This window comes from Amia ocellicauda, chromosome 5 (assembly GCF_036373705.1).
Source record: "Amia ocellicauda isolate fAmiCal2 chromosome 5, fAmiCal2.hap1, whole genome shotgun sequence".
NCBI lineage: Eukaryota > Metazoa > Chordata > Actinopteri > Amiiformes > Amiidae > Amia > Amia ocellicauda.
This window is the reverse complement of record NC_089854.1, coordinates 35,567,069-35,581,952: the sequence shown is the minus strand read 5'-3', so window position 1 is coordinate 35,581,952 and position 14,884 is coordinate 35,567,069. Positions and strand designations below refer to the sequence as shown.

At 39.2% G+C, this 14,884-nt stretch overlaps 1 protein-coding gene across 1 annotated transcript in view; it reads left to right on the top strand.

Moving 5' to 3' along the window:
* The first annotated feature begins 2,066 nt into the window (after nucleotides 1-2,066).
* Nucleotides 2,067-14,884, top strand: part of kcnd2 (potassium voltage-gated channel, Shal-related subfamily, member 2) — a 78,448-nt gene continuing 65,630 nt past the window's right edge. The window contains exons 1-2 of the mRNA XM_066704957.1: nucleotides 2,067-2,678; nucleotides 3,074-4,273. Coding sequence (XP_066561054.1) covers nucleotides 3,165-4,273 — 1,109 coding nt within the window. The 5' untranslated portion in view covers nucleotides 2,067-2,678; nucleotides 3,074-3,164. The remainder of the gene's footprint in view (nucleotides 2,679-3,073; nucleotides 4,274-14,884) is intronic.

Below are 14,884 nucleotides of genomic sequence, written 5' to 3'. Positions count from 1 at the left end.
CAGAGGAGAGCAACCAGACTTATTCCAGGTCTGAAGGGAATGTCCTACTGAGAGACTGAGGACCTGAACCTTTTCACCCTGGAACAGAGGAGACTACATGGTTTGGTGACTTGATTCAAGTCTTCAAAATCATGAAAGGCATCGACCACATCAAACCAGAGGAGCTTTTGCAGATCAGCAGGGACACACGCACCCAGGGACACAAATGGAAATTGGGCTTCAAGGCATTCAAGACAGAAAACAGGAGACACTTCTTTACACAGAGAGTTGTCACAATCTGAAACAAACTCCCCAGCGATGTGGTTGAAGCAACAATTTGGGATCATTTAAAAATTGACTGAATAGGATCCTTGGATCACTTAGTTATTAATGGACACCAAACGAGCACGATGGGTCGAATGGCCTCCTCTCATTTGTAATATTTCTTATGTTCTTATGTTCTTAAACATGTATTGTGTTTTGTGGTTCATTTACAATTGCACCACAATTTCAAGCAACACTAGTCCAGTTCAAGATCATGGTAGGGGTGCCTTGGACAGGGCAAGCATAGTGGTTTGTGTCCCGCTCTGTGATGTGTGCTAGAGAATAAACACAGACCCTGATCTGTATGCGTGAACCATGTTGCATGAGAGTACATACATGCACAAAGCTAATTCTCTCAATGCTAAACCCTGTAATCAACATATATCTTGTAATGGTATTTTTTCATATTATTAACACAGAAAATGTATATACATACATTTATCAAACATTCATTCTATACAAACAGTCTAAACTGGAGAGAACTGAAATAAAAATCAACTCTAATGCATTTAAAACATTAGGTATAATGACTGGTAGGGTGCTAAGATTCCCAAGATAACATTTTTGAAAAAGGTCTCTTAGAATTATTTTAAATGCATGTCTTATCTAGCTAATGGTACCCTTACATCTGGTGATCATAAGATAATGGATTTTTAGTCACTGAGCTACGCAATCATTTTGCAGTGGTTCCAGTCTGCTAACATTTTGAATGCTGATGTGCCCAAGGGATATATTTTTCATTAATATCTTGCCACATACAAAGAGACTCTTACTTATCTATGCAAAAGCAGGGTTCTTTAATTTGCAGCTTGTTTCTGTGTGGTGGTGTTTTTAATGCTGGTTGTGTTTTAAAGCACTACTGCTTCTACACCCGAAGGCTTGTGTGTGTAGAATGAAGAGTTTAGTTCATGTGTATTTCTGGAACATTAAAGATGATTAAGCCAACAGAAAGTTATCATACATTGAAAATAAACCAAATTCATTATGTTTTCATGGAGTGAAGATTTGCTCAGATACTGTGTGTTAAGTGTATGCATCTTTTTATGTATTGCTGTTATTACAATTAGTTTATTGTTATTTCATTGAGGTGACTTATACCATGACTTATGCAGTGGGTTGTATGTTTTTCATGTAACTCCTTAAGCAATTCTGGAATACCTGAGATACCGATACCTGGGGGGGGGGGGGGGGGGGAGCAAATTCCTATACTGATTTAAACATGACTTCAGGAAGACACAATACCAATATTAAAGCTTGTCTCCATCTAGTGGCATTTTATGTAATAACTCATAAGTAGCAAATATATGTCCACTACCTGTGTGCATTTAAATAGTGGTACTTTTATTTGTTCAACCTAACAATAGAAAACACAAAGACTTCAGGACTGTTCTCTCTCTCACTGTCTCTTCTTTGTTTGTGTGTAAATATTAGTGTGTGTGTGAATATATATATATATATATATATATATATATATATATATATATACACACACACACACACACATATGTATCATATGTTGTATTCCTTTGTTGAATACAATGTTATAATGCTGTAGTCATTCGTTAATAGTTTAAATAGTTCCCATGTATTACAATAATAATAAATAAATCATATACAATTAAAAATACATGATTGCTACTTAGAGGTAGCTTTACATATACCTTTGCTTTCGTTCATGCGAGATATTTGCGTTCACATGAGCGCACACTTGTATCTATAAGAGTTAATTGATGCATGTAGCATATGACACGCCTCCGTTTAGATCGCACACTGGCCAACTTAACAATACTACACTTGTTCGTGTGCGCTGAAGTGGCTGAGAGGAGAGGCGATAGATTTGACTATTTTTTTGATTTCCGAAGATTCATTGTATCCGTGCATTGTTTGCTCTTTTTTGCCAGGTATTGTTTTCATTGACATCTCCAAAGGAAAACGCTGGAATAGCCTGCAGCTGGTTTGTTGTCTCTTGCCAGCGCACAGTACGGGCTTACAGGAGGTTTTCTGCCAGTCGATGAGAGATGCTCAGCTGCGCTTTTCTGAACTATCCTTAAACACAAATCATAATTTAAGATCGACATTGTGTGATGGACACCACCCAGACAATTGGCAGGCGCGTTTTTATTCCAGATATTTGCAGTGAATGCTTGTAAAAACACCAGGCGTGATTCCATTCCTCTTGAACTTGTTGCTACTCTTTTCACACCTTCCTGAAGACATCCTCCAGCTCATGGGATACATTACAATTCGTTGTCCAGCATGATGTGGTTTTGAATGCTGAATAAAACAGGTCGTGGATGAGCACGACAGAAAGAAAGAAAGAAAGAAAGAAAAGAAACTCCATGCATCCCTATGAAACCTGTCGACTTTGTGTAGAGGTGAGTGGTTTTCACTTCAGTTGCAAGTGTGTAAAAACTATTTGAATGTATATATGTATGTATGTATACATACGCACAAACACACACATATACATACATAGACAGATATTGCATCTATAGATATCAAAGTGAACTGGTGTCTACACCTTAATAGAAAGCAAGCTTCTAATGCTGTGCTTGATCCTGTGCATGCTCAACTGATGCTGCTTGATGTATAAGACCGCAGGAGTAAGACAGAAAGGACAGAGGAATAAATATTAGGACAGTCCAAAATATAATAATATGTATAGACAGATAAGTGTTCTCGTATGAGGTTTTGTAAACCCAGTTTGCCAGTGTCAATGATGACCTTTTCCTATGTTTGATCTCTTTCTTTCTCTGCCCTGCTTCTCCAGATGTCCTGTCACCCACACGCCGCGCTTCTTTAATCAGCCGGGGGTCCGCAGTCTGCCTCAGCCGGAGTAAGGCGCAACAACCAGGGTCACAATGGCAGCGGGTGTAGCAGCCTGGCTGCCCTTCGCCCGGGCGGCGGCCATTGGGTGGATGCCGGTGGCCACTGCCCCTATGCCAGCACCCCCGAGAGAGAAGCGGAGGAAACAGGACGGGCTCCTCATCCTGAATGTCAGCGGGACCAAGTTTCAGACCTGGAGGAACACGCTGGAGCGCTACCCCGACACCTTACTGGGCAGCACGGAGCGGGACTTCTTTTTCCACGAAGAAACCAACGAGTACTTTTTCGACCGGGACCCGGACATCTTCAGGCACATACTGAACTTCTACCGGACCGGCAAGCTGCACTACCCGCGCCACGAGTGCATCTCCGCCTACGACGAGGAGCTGTCCTTTTTCGGCATCATCCCCGAAATCATCGGCGACTGCTGTTACGAAGAGTACAAGGACCGGCGGAGAGAGAACGCCGAGCGGCTGCAGGACGACGCCGACGCGGAGAACAACAAAGAGGGCCTGGCGGTGGATCTGACCCTGCGCCAGTCAATATGGCGGGCTTTCGAAAACCCGCACACCAGCACTTTGGCGCTGGTGTTTTATTACGTCACGGGGTTTTTCATCGCGGTTTCCGTGATCGCCAACGTGGTGGAGACGGTGCCCTGCAGGTCTTCGTCCGGCCCGAAGGACGTGCCGTGCGGGGTGCGCTACGAACTGGCTTTCTTCTGCCTGGATACAGCCTGCGTCATGATCTTCACCGTCGAGTACCTGCTGCGCCTCGTCGCCGCGCCCAGTCGCTGCAGGTTTGTGCGCAGCGTCATGAGCATCATCGACGTGGTGGCCATCATGCCGTATTACATCGGCCTGGTCATGACGGATAACGAGGACGTGAGCGGCGCCTTCGTGACCTTGAGGGTTTTCCGGGTGTTTAGGATTTTCAAGTTCTCCCGCCACTCGCAGGGCCTGCGCATCTTGGGGTACACGCTGAAGAGCTGCGCCTCGGAGCTGGGCTTCCTGCTCTTCTCTCTGACCATGGCCATTATCATTTTTGCGACAGTGATGTTCTACGCGGAGAAAGGATCGACCGCCAGCAAGTTCACCAGCATCCCTGCCGCTTTCTGGTACACCATTGTTACCATGACAACGCTGGGGTAGGTGCGGATGCTCGTGTGTTGCAATGAAGGGCTGCTTTTGTTCTCCATTAGTCGAGATTTATACACCACAGTAGAGCCATTCCCACATCCTACTTCAACTCACCCAGCCTGCCACTTTCAAAAGCAACCAACAACAACACCCCTATGTTGCATACCACCGCTTCTACTCTTGCTTTATGGAGAACACAATCTGATTAACTGCAAGTGTGAGGTTTTAACTTTTACACTAAAGTAATCAGCAGTAGCCCCCTAGTAGCATTGCTTCCCGGGTAGGAGGCTATTACTACTACAAATTATATGAAATAGGCTTCATTTTTCAGATCAGGAAAAACGTACAGAGACTGATTTTCATTCATTCTTGCATTCATTCAGACATAGTGCTGTGGTGTTGAAACCGTCTTCCACACAGTTTGCTTGTTGCTTCCTTTGCAGTTGTATGTCCCATGCATGGTACAGAATCTAACTGTAGACTATGTATGTATAGTATGTATAAGCCCAAGAATCCTAAGACATCAATTTCTTCAGTTGAACCTTCAGAGTTAACATTTCTGTCTTTGGTTTTTCATTGACTTTGATAGAGAAGAGTAGAGTGCAAAGGGATACTTTCTATCTGATTGTGGACTTGTGTTTAATTAACTGCACATATGTTAAGGTTTTTCTGTGTGAACCAATGGAATCTACAGATTGGCATACTACCCCTGGTTGCACACAATGATGCACAATTTTGCTGTTTTAGGTACAGGGGCAAAATGAATAATACATTAATATTTTAGTATCGATACTCATTTGAACAGATACATCAGTATGTGGTAGCAAGAGCATGGATACTTCCCCAGGAAAACCCCACAAACAGCAGATCTAATTCAGTTTTGGCTTTCAGGCATACTATCAGTATAAAAATGCAATTACTCCTATACACTCACAACTGACAGATAGATTCTGTGCAGGGCTCAGAGAGTAGACACTGAGATGCATCTACAGAGAGTCTCATTAATGAGTTGTAGCTCTACAGCATGCTTATGATTGCTTATTATTGAGATTGTATTATTATTGTACAGGGTTTCCAGAAAGGTTAAGACTGCAGGCATTTATAACACAATTGAGGAGGTGATGATCTCAGAAGAAAAGTATCTGCCTAACTCAAGCTTTTCTGTCTGGGAGTGAATTGAACTTCTTGCCGCAGCTCAAAAATGAACAAACAGAGTTTTAACTGATTATCCTGCAGATAGTTTGATCCTGCTTCCAAAATCTTAAGATCAAAGGCTCATGGGAAACAATTATAAAATCAGCTATGAGAAGTCTTCCATAAATTGCATTTTGGGGTATTTTGTGCTGATTGTGGCTGGGCAGCAGTGTAGAGTAGTGGTCAGGGCTTTTGACTCCTGAGCAGAAGAGGTCATGGGTTCAATCGCAGGTGGGGGACACTGCTGCTGTACCCTGGAGCAAGGTACTCTAAAAACCCCACTGTATAAATTGGTAATTCTATGTAAAAATAATGTAATATGTTATTACAGTTGTAGGTCACCCTAGATAAAGGCATCTGCTAAGAAATATAATATGATTAATAATTAATTTGCCTCAAAGTGCACATAATTGTTTATTTTACTTAATATAATCATGTACAACAATGCATTAAAATGCATGAAAACAAACAATGAAAGAATTTGAGATATTGGAAGAGAATTTGAGATAATACAACCCAAAATAGACCAGTATGCCAACAGCGTGATTTCACGGTGACATCAACGCAAACAATAAGATTATAGCCCGACCGATACAGGCTTTTTGGTCCCATACCGATACTGATAATTGGGAAGATATTTCGATATTTCCTTTTTTTTTTTTGTTAACATGCAAAACGGACATTTTCTAGCATGGATCCCTCAAATCTCTCCCTGTCAGAGAGAAATTGTGTCAAATATGCACTGAAGGCAGGATTTGTACATTTTATATAATAAACTTAACATTTATTTTCATCATAAATTACAACCACGTTGGAATATGTGCCGATACAGATATTTATGTAAAAGGACCGATAATATCTATGCTCCAATATATCTGTCGGGCCCTAAATAAGATTGCTTATATTTTCAAATAGAGTCTTGCCAGAACAATAATTAAAGATGGAAACAGCCCAAGCAGTGACTTAAAAAAAATCTTTGTATTCTGCTATTCTTATTGTATTGGTGTCAATTGCTTCAATTTATCTGCAACCTGTGAGGATCAGGAGTGTGGTAGCTGCCTTACTTCCCAGCTATAGTATGATAATGTGTATTATTATGAACTATAGACATATTTACTAAAATAACATATCTACAATTGCAAATGATTTTCATAATACCCTTTAATTAATTGTGAATGTGTAGTAAGACAAAAATAGTATACATGGTGGTTAATGTTCAGTGCCTCCTGTAGCAATATTAGGCCTAATTGTTCAGCATATGATTTATTTCACATAGATGGACTTGCGCGTTTTCATTTTGATTATTTAAGTGAACTTGTGAGGTTTTCATGTGTGTGTGTGTGTGTGTGTGTGTGTGTGTGTGTATGAATAGATAAATTAGGCTATACAGTTTTACATTTTCACTTCTCACACTATAAACATAAAACCTAAAATATGTACTGTGGCAGGTCTATTTCAAAACTGAGTTCCTAATACTAGTGCTAATTAGCTATTCTAAAGTAGATTAATCAATTCAAACATTCCCCGGCTTCACCTGCATTGTTTTATTTAGGAGGACAAAGTTCTGTGTCAAAGTAATTTAAGTTCAACAATTATTTGCTGTAGCACATTTTCCATACCTAACAAGATTGTTACTGCTTGTCGCCGTAGCAGGCAAAGCAATAAGTAGGACCGGAGCTTTGTGTGTGTGGGTGACAAGGGTTGGACGGCACCACACAGAGTTATCACCCATAAGTTCTTACTCTGAAGATGTGATAACAGATATGACACACAAGACTACTGTAACAGTGTTTTGAATAAAAAGAGACAACAGGGCTGCTGAAGCTCATATTAGGTGTCTTCCATGAAACAAGTCTCATGCATAGATATATTCTCCTTGGTATAGCTGTTGTATTGTGGTTGTAATAAGCAGTCCACACTGAGACAAAATGGTTGTGTGTCTCCCTACAGAATAGGTGTGGACGGATTGCCTCAACTTGTTAACTGACTTACCCAGGAAAGCACTCCACTAAATTGAATGTTGCCTTTTTTAACTGTTAGTATGATTTATTAATGTCTCATTACTTTCATGCCACATGACAGCTGGGGGAATAAATAAATACAAAGAATACCAGTTTGCGGATTGCTATATTAGCCCTTCTTTTGGATTCATCATAACGTCATATAATTTTATATAACTCGTTCTAAATCTCTTTTGTATGAATGTGTCATTTAGTTTATCTCACTCAAGATAATTTATTTACGGAATTAGCCTCACAAATCAGGCTCCTTGAAAGTGTTTTATGGAACGGAACATAAAATAATTCTGGACCTTTTTTTGAGAGACCAAAATAAAACAACAACCTCGTTTGCACTTGTTCTGCCACATTTGCCCTTAATTCTCACATTTGTAGACTTCTTTGGAGTGCCCAGGCCACTAAAATCAAGGAACCTATAATTGATTAATTGAAATGGAAAATTATGAAAAGGTGTCTGTCATCAAAACAGGAAGACATTGTGGAGAACCCAGGGAACCTTTAACTGTCATAATGTTAAAGCAGACAGTTGATTCTGTGTAGGTGATAACCTTCATATCTCTGCTGTGGTGAGGCATATTGGCTACTGTCATGAGTGGGATATCAAGTGAGTGTCAGTGGTGGGTTTTCCTTGTGTGGTTATTTACACATGAATTGATGATATATTTGCACAAGCTGGAGAGGACTGTGTCTGAAGAATAAGGCCAGTGTAAATGTCATATTTACACATGAGAGGGGCACATTCCAAGTGGGTCTTTATTGTTCTGCTCGAGCCAAAGTAAAAATGACTTATACAGTTCTGCATTTCCTTGGGCTCTAATTATTTTACACAATAAGAACTGCAGTCTGTGTCCTTCAAAGACAGAAGCATGGAAGGACAGAGGTATATACACAGATAAGCCATGCAAATAGTTCTTCAGCTGTTTTTGCAGAATTCAGTGTTGAGAGATCATTTACATGAGCAATTCTACCAGGTAACAGTTTGATTTATGAAGGGCTTGTAGCATGGTAATTTCTCAACAGTATTTACGATTTATTATTATCATTATTATAATTGTATTTATTTACATTTTGTATATATACTAAATCATCTTTATTATCTGTATACATTGTTATGGTCAAACATTGCGTTATTTTGAGTGGTGATAAAAGCTTTTCATGTGAGAATAATATGTTTACTGCAAGTGCTGTCTGCAAGTAGGCTTGCTCTAATACTGCCCATTTTACCAGGACCTATGGGGCAGCCTGTGTTTTTGGTTTTATCAGTGGGAAAACATAATACAAGGTTGTGAGAACAAGAAAGAGACTGAAAGGAAAAGGTCAAAAGAATGTTGAGTGCCACTTATATTTTTACTGGTACAAGAAGTGTAGCAATCATATTTATCTGTTTGGTCAAACTGAGTCCACATAGGAAGAAGTCGTCTTTTCTAACTGCATCTTTCCAAATTTGCGCACATCATTTCAGTTTGGTGTCAGTAGTTTGCCCGTGGTCAAATCTCGAAAGACATTCAGTAAGTTTACATGACAATTGTTATATTCAGAAAACTGAACTGGAAAAAGAAATAACAAATAACTAAATAACTAAAAGACTGTGTATATTTATAGAAGGCACTTTCATGCACACATTAGTGTATATACATTGTGAGCTGATGTGAGAGACAGCATCAGGGATACCTCCTTAGGTAATTAATTAGTGCAAGGATATACACTACTGGTCAAAAGTTTTAGAACACCCCCATTTTTCCAGTTTATATTTAAATTTAAGCAGTTCAAATCCAATGAATAACCTGAAATGATACAAAGGTAAGTGGTAAACTGACAGAGGTTAAAAAAAAAAAATGATGTTACCAAAAACTAAAAAATAATGTACATTTCAGAGTAATATACAGTGTTACTATACCCTCTTAAGCATTGTTTGGCAGTGATACATGAATTTGAAAGCTTATTCTCTTGGCTAACAGCGCTTTTCATTCTGAAACACATCTGATTTACAGTTTCCGTGTCGCACGCCGTCATCAGAGCCCATGGGGTAAATGCGCAGTCTGCTCGGAGGGGTCTGTTCCAGAATATGTCATAATTGTCAATGTTTTCAGAGATTTTGTATTCCTACTCAGACCAAGAATCCCCCCACCCCCCATTTTCAAAATGCGTGGGGGTATAAAAACCAGAAAATCAGAGAATGCTTCACTTCGTTAGAAAGCTGAGGGTCTCAGCTTTCATGGATACCCTTGGCAAACAAGACAACAGTGAAGAGTACACATGGGATTAAAGAGAAGCACACGGATTTGGTGCCCTTTTAAGTGTGTCATCTTAAGGGGTTATTATTAAACAAAACGATTCCATGATTTATTTTTTATCTGTAATTGTTTATTGTTCTTTGCTTTAATGTCAGAGTACATTGAGACATTAAACTGCATAATTTCAATAAAAACTGGAAAATGGAGGTGTTCTAAAACTTTTGACCGGTAGTGTATGACAGGATGATAATGTTTTGTTATAACTTTTTTTTTATAGGCCTATATATGTTTTGTGTCATTCATCAATAACAGCACAAAACTGTGATTATAAGGCCCAGTACAATACACCATTACATTCCTAAATGTGCAGCAATTACAAAATTAAACTCAAAGGCATCAAGGGACCAAAAACATATAGTTGGCTCCTGAAATAAAATGTCAGTTTTACATATGCTTATATATGGTGTCTGAAACTCATCTTTAATATTTGATGCTTATGTTATATATCCGATGCTTGCACATTTTAATATTTAATATGTTAATATTTAAGCCATTTACTAAAAGTCTAATAAGCCAGCCTCTTCTTCATGTTTTTAGATTATGTTAGAATGTTAGGAAGTGTTAAAATATGGAGAATGGATTTTCATTAACACGGGTTTGTAAATCAGGATTTGGGATTAAATGTAAAAGGCACCTGTGCATCATTTAACAAGCTGTAGTTAAAAGCACAAGCTGTGGATTTAGTTTTCTGTGAATTTGGTGTTTATAAATATGAGTCTTTATCATTGCTGCACATTTTCTCGTATGGTCTAAAAGTAATTACATTCAAAAATAATGCTTAAAAGGCTGATATGAAAGTACAGTAGGGAAATGAATTGATCAAAGTTAAATTAATATTCCCCATTGGTGCTTGTCTGAATTCAGATAAGTAGGGGGGCGTTTGGCATTAGAAATTCATCCATGGTTTTATCATAAATTGGTTGCCAGCCTCAGAGTATCCCATGTAGTGCGCAAAGACTATTCAAATTGCTGTGCAATGTTATCTATTAATTGTTTAACAACCAGCGTTATCATATTCGCTCTTCTTGTTGTTAAGCTTCTTGCAACTTGGTTTAAATTTGATGAAAAATCTTTTAGTGATAGATACATAGCTAATACATAGATTTGTCTCATTTTCAAGAGAATCTGATGCACACACAGCATGTGTTTGTATTAATATTTAGTATGCCTTTAGCCCTCTGAGATCGAAAATCATTCCATTGCACATTTCACAGTTCAGATATTTTGCATTTTATGTATCCTTATCCTGCAAGTGATTAGTGTTTTCATCTTTGCAGGGAATGATTGTTGGGCTTATTGCAGAGCGCTCGTTGACTTTCACACTTCCACCCTTACTAGTTGATGCACCCAAAGCTTTGAGTCGAGACCCAAGAGCACTACAGCAGCTTTCACTGTCATGGACGGCAGCTTTCTACAGAACTAAACATGGATTGGCCAAAACATGTATACTGAAGACCGCAGAGAATAAACCAGAGGAACAAATTCTCTCTGAATATAGATGAGACAAGGACACATTTAAAGAGATTCAAAAGCATTTTATTGCGCTATGATCTTACAGGGTCAGGTTATGAGGGATGAAGGCCTATTCCTGTTTAACATAACTGTAGATCCATCCAGGTGTAGATCATTGTTCTGTAACCACCTGCAGTTGTCAATGACCAAACAAAGTCCAGATCCCGTCTTTATTCACCTAGATGCATGCAGTGAAACTCAACCGTCAGCAATCAAAATGCTCAGTGGAACTGCTTCTTAGTGTCAGTGCCACACACAGCCTTATGGACCCTTTTAATTTTCAGTAGAATAAAATATTAAACCTTCATCTGACACCTAACTTCTCTGATGGCTTTTACACTGGTCTGAGATTATGTTGTCTGAGAGGGGTAGGTGGAAAGTGCTGGAAGAAGTATGTCTGATACCAGGATTTCAATTCACAGTGCCAGCAAAGACAATGCCCCAGAGATGGTCAGCATGCTATGATGTGCATTTAGCCATCTGTAAAATTTGCAAAAATGGTGCTTAGTTGCTACCAAGGTGCCACAGTTAAAAGTTCCTTCAGTGCAATGTCTGACATCACTGATGCACAGTCCTGTATGATACAAAGTCATGCTCCACCTTGAGAAAATGGAGCAAACCCTCTGTGCAGCTTGTTTGTTTCATTGATTGAAGGATAAAACTAGGAGCATTGCCCCAAATCCATCACTACTATTAAATATTCCTCCTGATGTCAGTTGGCTATTGGTAACTAACCAACAACCCATCTACTTACAGCTGAGCACTCTCTGTTCAGAGCTTAAAAGATTCAAGAACATGAATATTGTTATTTGTAGAAATCAATAGCTTTTGAAAATGGTTATTTTTATTATTGAGTCATAAATTGAATTCCTCAGGTTGTGTGGTTCTTTAATGTCAATAGTGTCAAGTTCTCTCTGGGTGCCTTATTTTTCTATTGCTGTGTGATTTTTCTTGCTTAAGCTTATAAGAGAATGCGTCTTGATGGCCATTTGAAAGGCACAAGAACCTTCAGCTTTCTGTACTTCCCCCTTTTTTATAGTTGGTCGATTGTGGTGTGATATGTGAGTGAACCGTAATGCAGTGTGTTTTGTCAGCTTAACTGTAATGGTCAATCAATGATAGGTCTTTCAAACGTTAATGAAATAACTACGTGCTGTGTTCTTAAACTGTCAAAGCTCTAGCTATTCTGTACCAATATTGTGCACATGTGGAGCACTGTAAACTCTAACATTTAGTGATATTCTTGAAGGGTATGCTCAAATTCATGAAGTTGTATATTTCCAGTGTGTTTTATCCTTGTTACCTCCAGTGCACTGTGACACTGAGACAGCAGCACGGAACAGTGCTTTTGCTTTACTGGCAGTGTGTGCCACCGGTGGCAGGCCGTCTCATGTTTAATAGATTGAAGGTGCACAACAATCCACTCTGTCTGGCTGGTAGAAATTCCCAGCCTGCTTTACCTTTATAGCAAATGTTGCTGTTGAACATTTCACATAAACCAATTATAACATGTATATCGCCCTCAGGTCAGCTGCATGTGAGTTGATTACACAAGTCTCACGAACCCCACGAGTGCGTTAGTATGTCATTAAAATGAATCCAAGCAGTATATTATTTGACAATTGTTTTGTATTTGCAGATTACAGCCAAAGGTCAAATGTGCCCTGCCCCTCAAAATATTGTAACATTCGTCAGGGTTAAAGCGACATCACAAAACAGGCTGCAACGAAAGGCCTTTCTTTATTATCAGATGAGGCACATGACTCAAGGCACACAAAACGGTTTTAGCTCCTGACACCCGGAAGGGGGGCAATCTGACTCGCCCCTCATCAACCCCAGTACAAATACCCATGACTATGCATGACTTCCGTGCAGGTCTAACACCCCTGACAGTAGCAAACCTATCCCCACGGGTTCATCCTGCGTGATCACTCCCAATTAACCAATGGTACATCAACTCAAATACATGATAGGGATTTAATTTAGCAGGGACAATTGCTCCTGTTGCATACGACTATTCCCCAACAGGACTAATGATGTACAGTTTGCCCTACAACACCGCACGTAGTACCAGACTAGGGCGTAACCCCCTGACATGCTACAATATTAAATGGGACAACATATAATAATCATAATCATAATAAATGTGTGTATTTCGGTCCTTTTCCCATTGGATCTGTAGTTTGTGTCATATAGTACCTCAGATATTTTATACAAATAGGTATGATGCCAGTTATTCAACAAATTATATAAATTGAAAGTATTATAATCATTTTACAGATACACTCATCCTAATACATTGGATGAAAATAGCAAAATAGATTTTGTTCGATTTCCATGGGGGGGAGACCTGGTGTAGTGTGATTTGTAACAGGTAGGAGATTGTTGGCCTCCTTTTCTGTGTTGACCCACTATAGTGCAGCTCTGCTCTGTTCTGAGGAGTTATGTTGCTGCAGCCAGACGAAGGACTATAAAATGGGTCATGGTCAGGGAATGTGGAGCAGTGAGTGCTAAATTCAATTTGGGGCTACTATCTTATCACCTTAGTCCTTGGTGGGAAAACATTATTTTCCCAATGCCAATACTCTTATGCAGAAGCTCATTATTCATGGCCTGACGAACCCAGTCCCAGCATACATTCTGTTGAGGAGAATCTAGCTTGGTCTAATATAATCCTGGCAAAATGATCCAAAAGAGTGCCAAACCGCTTGTTACACTTGAAAGGATGACATGACAGGGAAGATGAGCACAGCTAACAATGGTGAGAAGAAACCAAAAGTCAGCTCTGTGTGTCATGTCTGAGGTCACATAAGTTCACTAATTCATTTTCTCCCTCTCCCAAGAATGACGCAAACTGCAGAAAAATCTGGATTTAACTCAGACCAGTGGTTGTAACCATAGCACTTACCATATTAACATTTCAACTCTTCATTAAAGCAAGTCATTTATAATTAACCAAAGACAAGATGCGTTGGACAAATAAGTTAATGCTCGTGTCTTCAATGGATGTCTTAGCGTTAGATGCACTATCTCTCCACATTGATGAAGAGGAGTTCAGATACTGAGGTGCAACCGAGCAAATCTTTTTATCAAAGTGCGTCAGAAATCCTTCAAGAAAGTTTCAGTGTGGGTTCCTGAAAAATATTTAGCTTTCAAGTATGGTGCCTTACAGTACATTGGTCTTTTCTTTTGCTCTCATTCTGACAATATTTGACAAGCCTGACAAGTGACATCAAGCAGACAGCACACAAGAGGAAGCAACCTTGCTGCTGGGAGTGGAACCTGATGCCCTGAAAGCGCTTGAGCCTGAAGTGTCCATTCAACAACATTTAAAAAACAAACAATAATGATGTAATGTAAACAGACTTCACAAGACATATTCTGAAAGTATATTGTACATCAACCTTCCATCTTCGCTCTTTAATTAAAATTGTAATTAATAGTTTATTATTAATTATAGTAATTGGGAAAGAGCGTCGCTGATATATTTGTATATATAAAGCAGAATCCTGTCCTTTCCTACATTTCTAATTTGTGGAGATGTATTGAAATGCCAGCTAGAAAACAGTTATTTTATATAATTCAAATATATATTTTTATA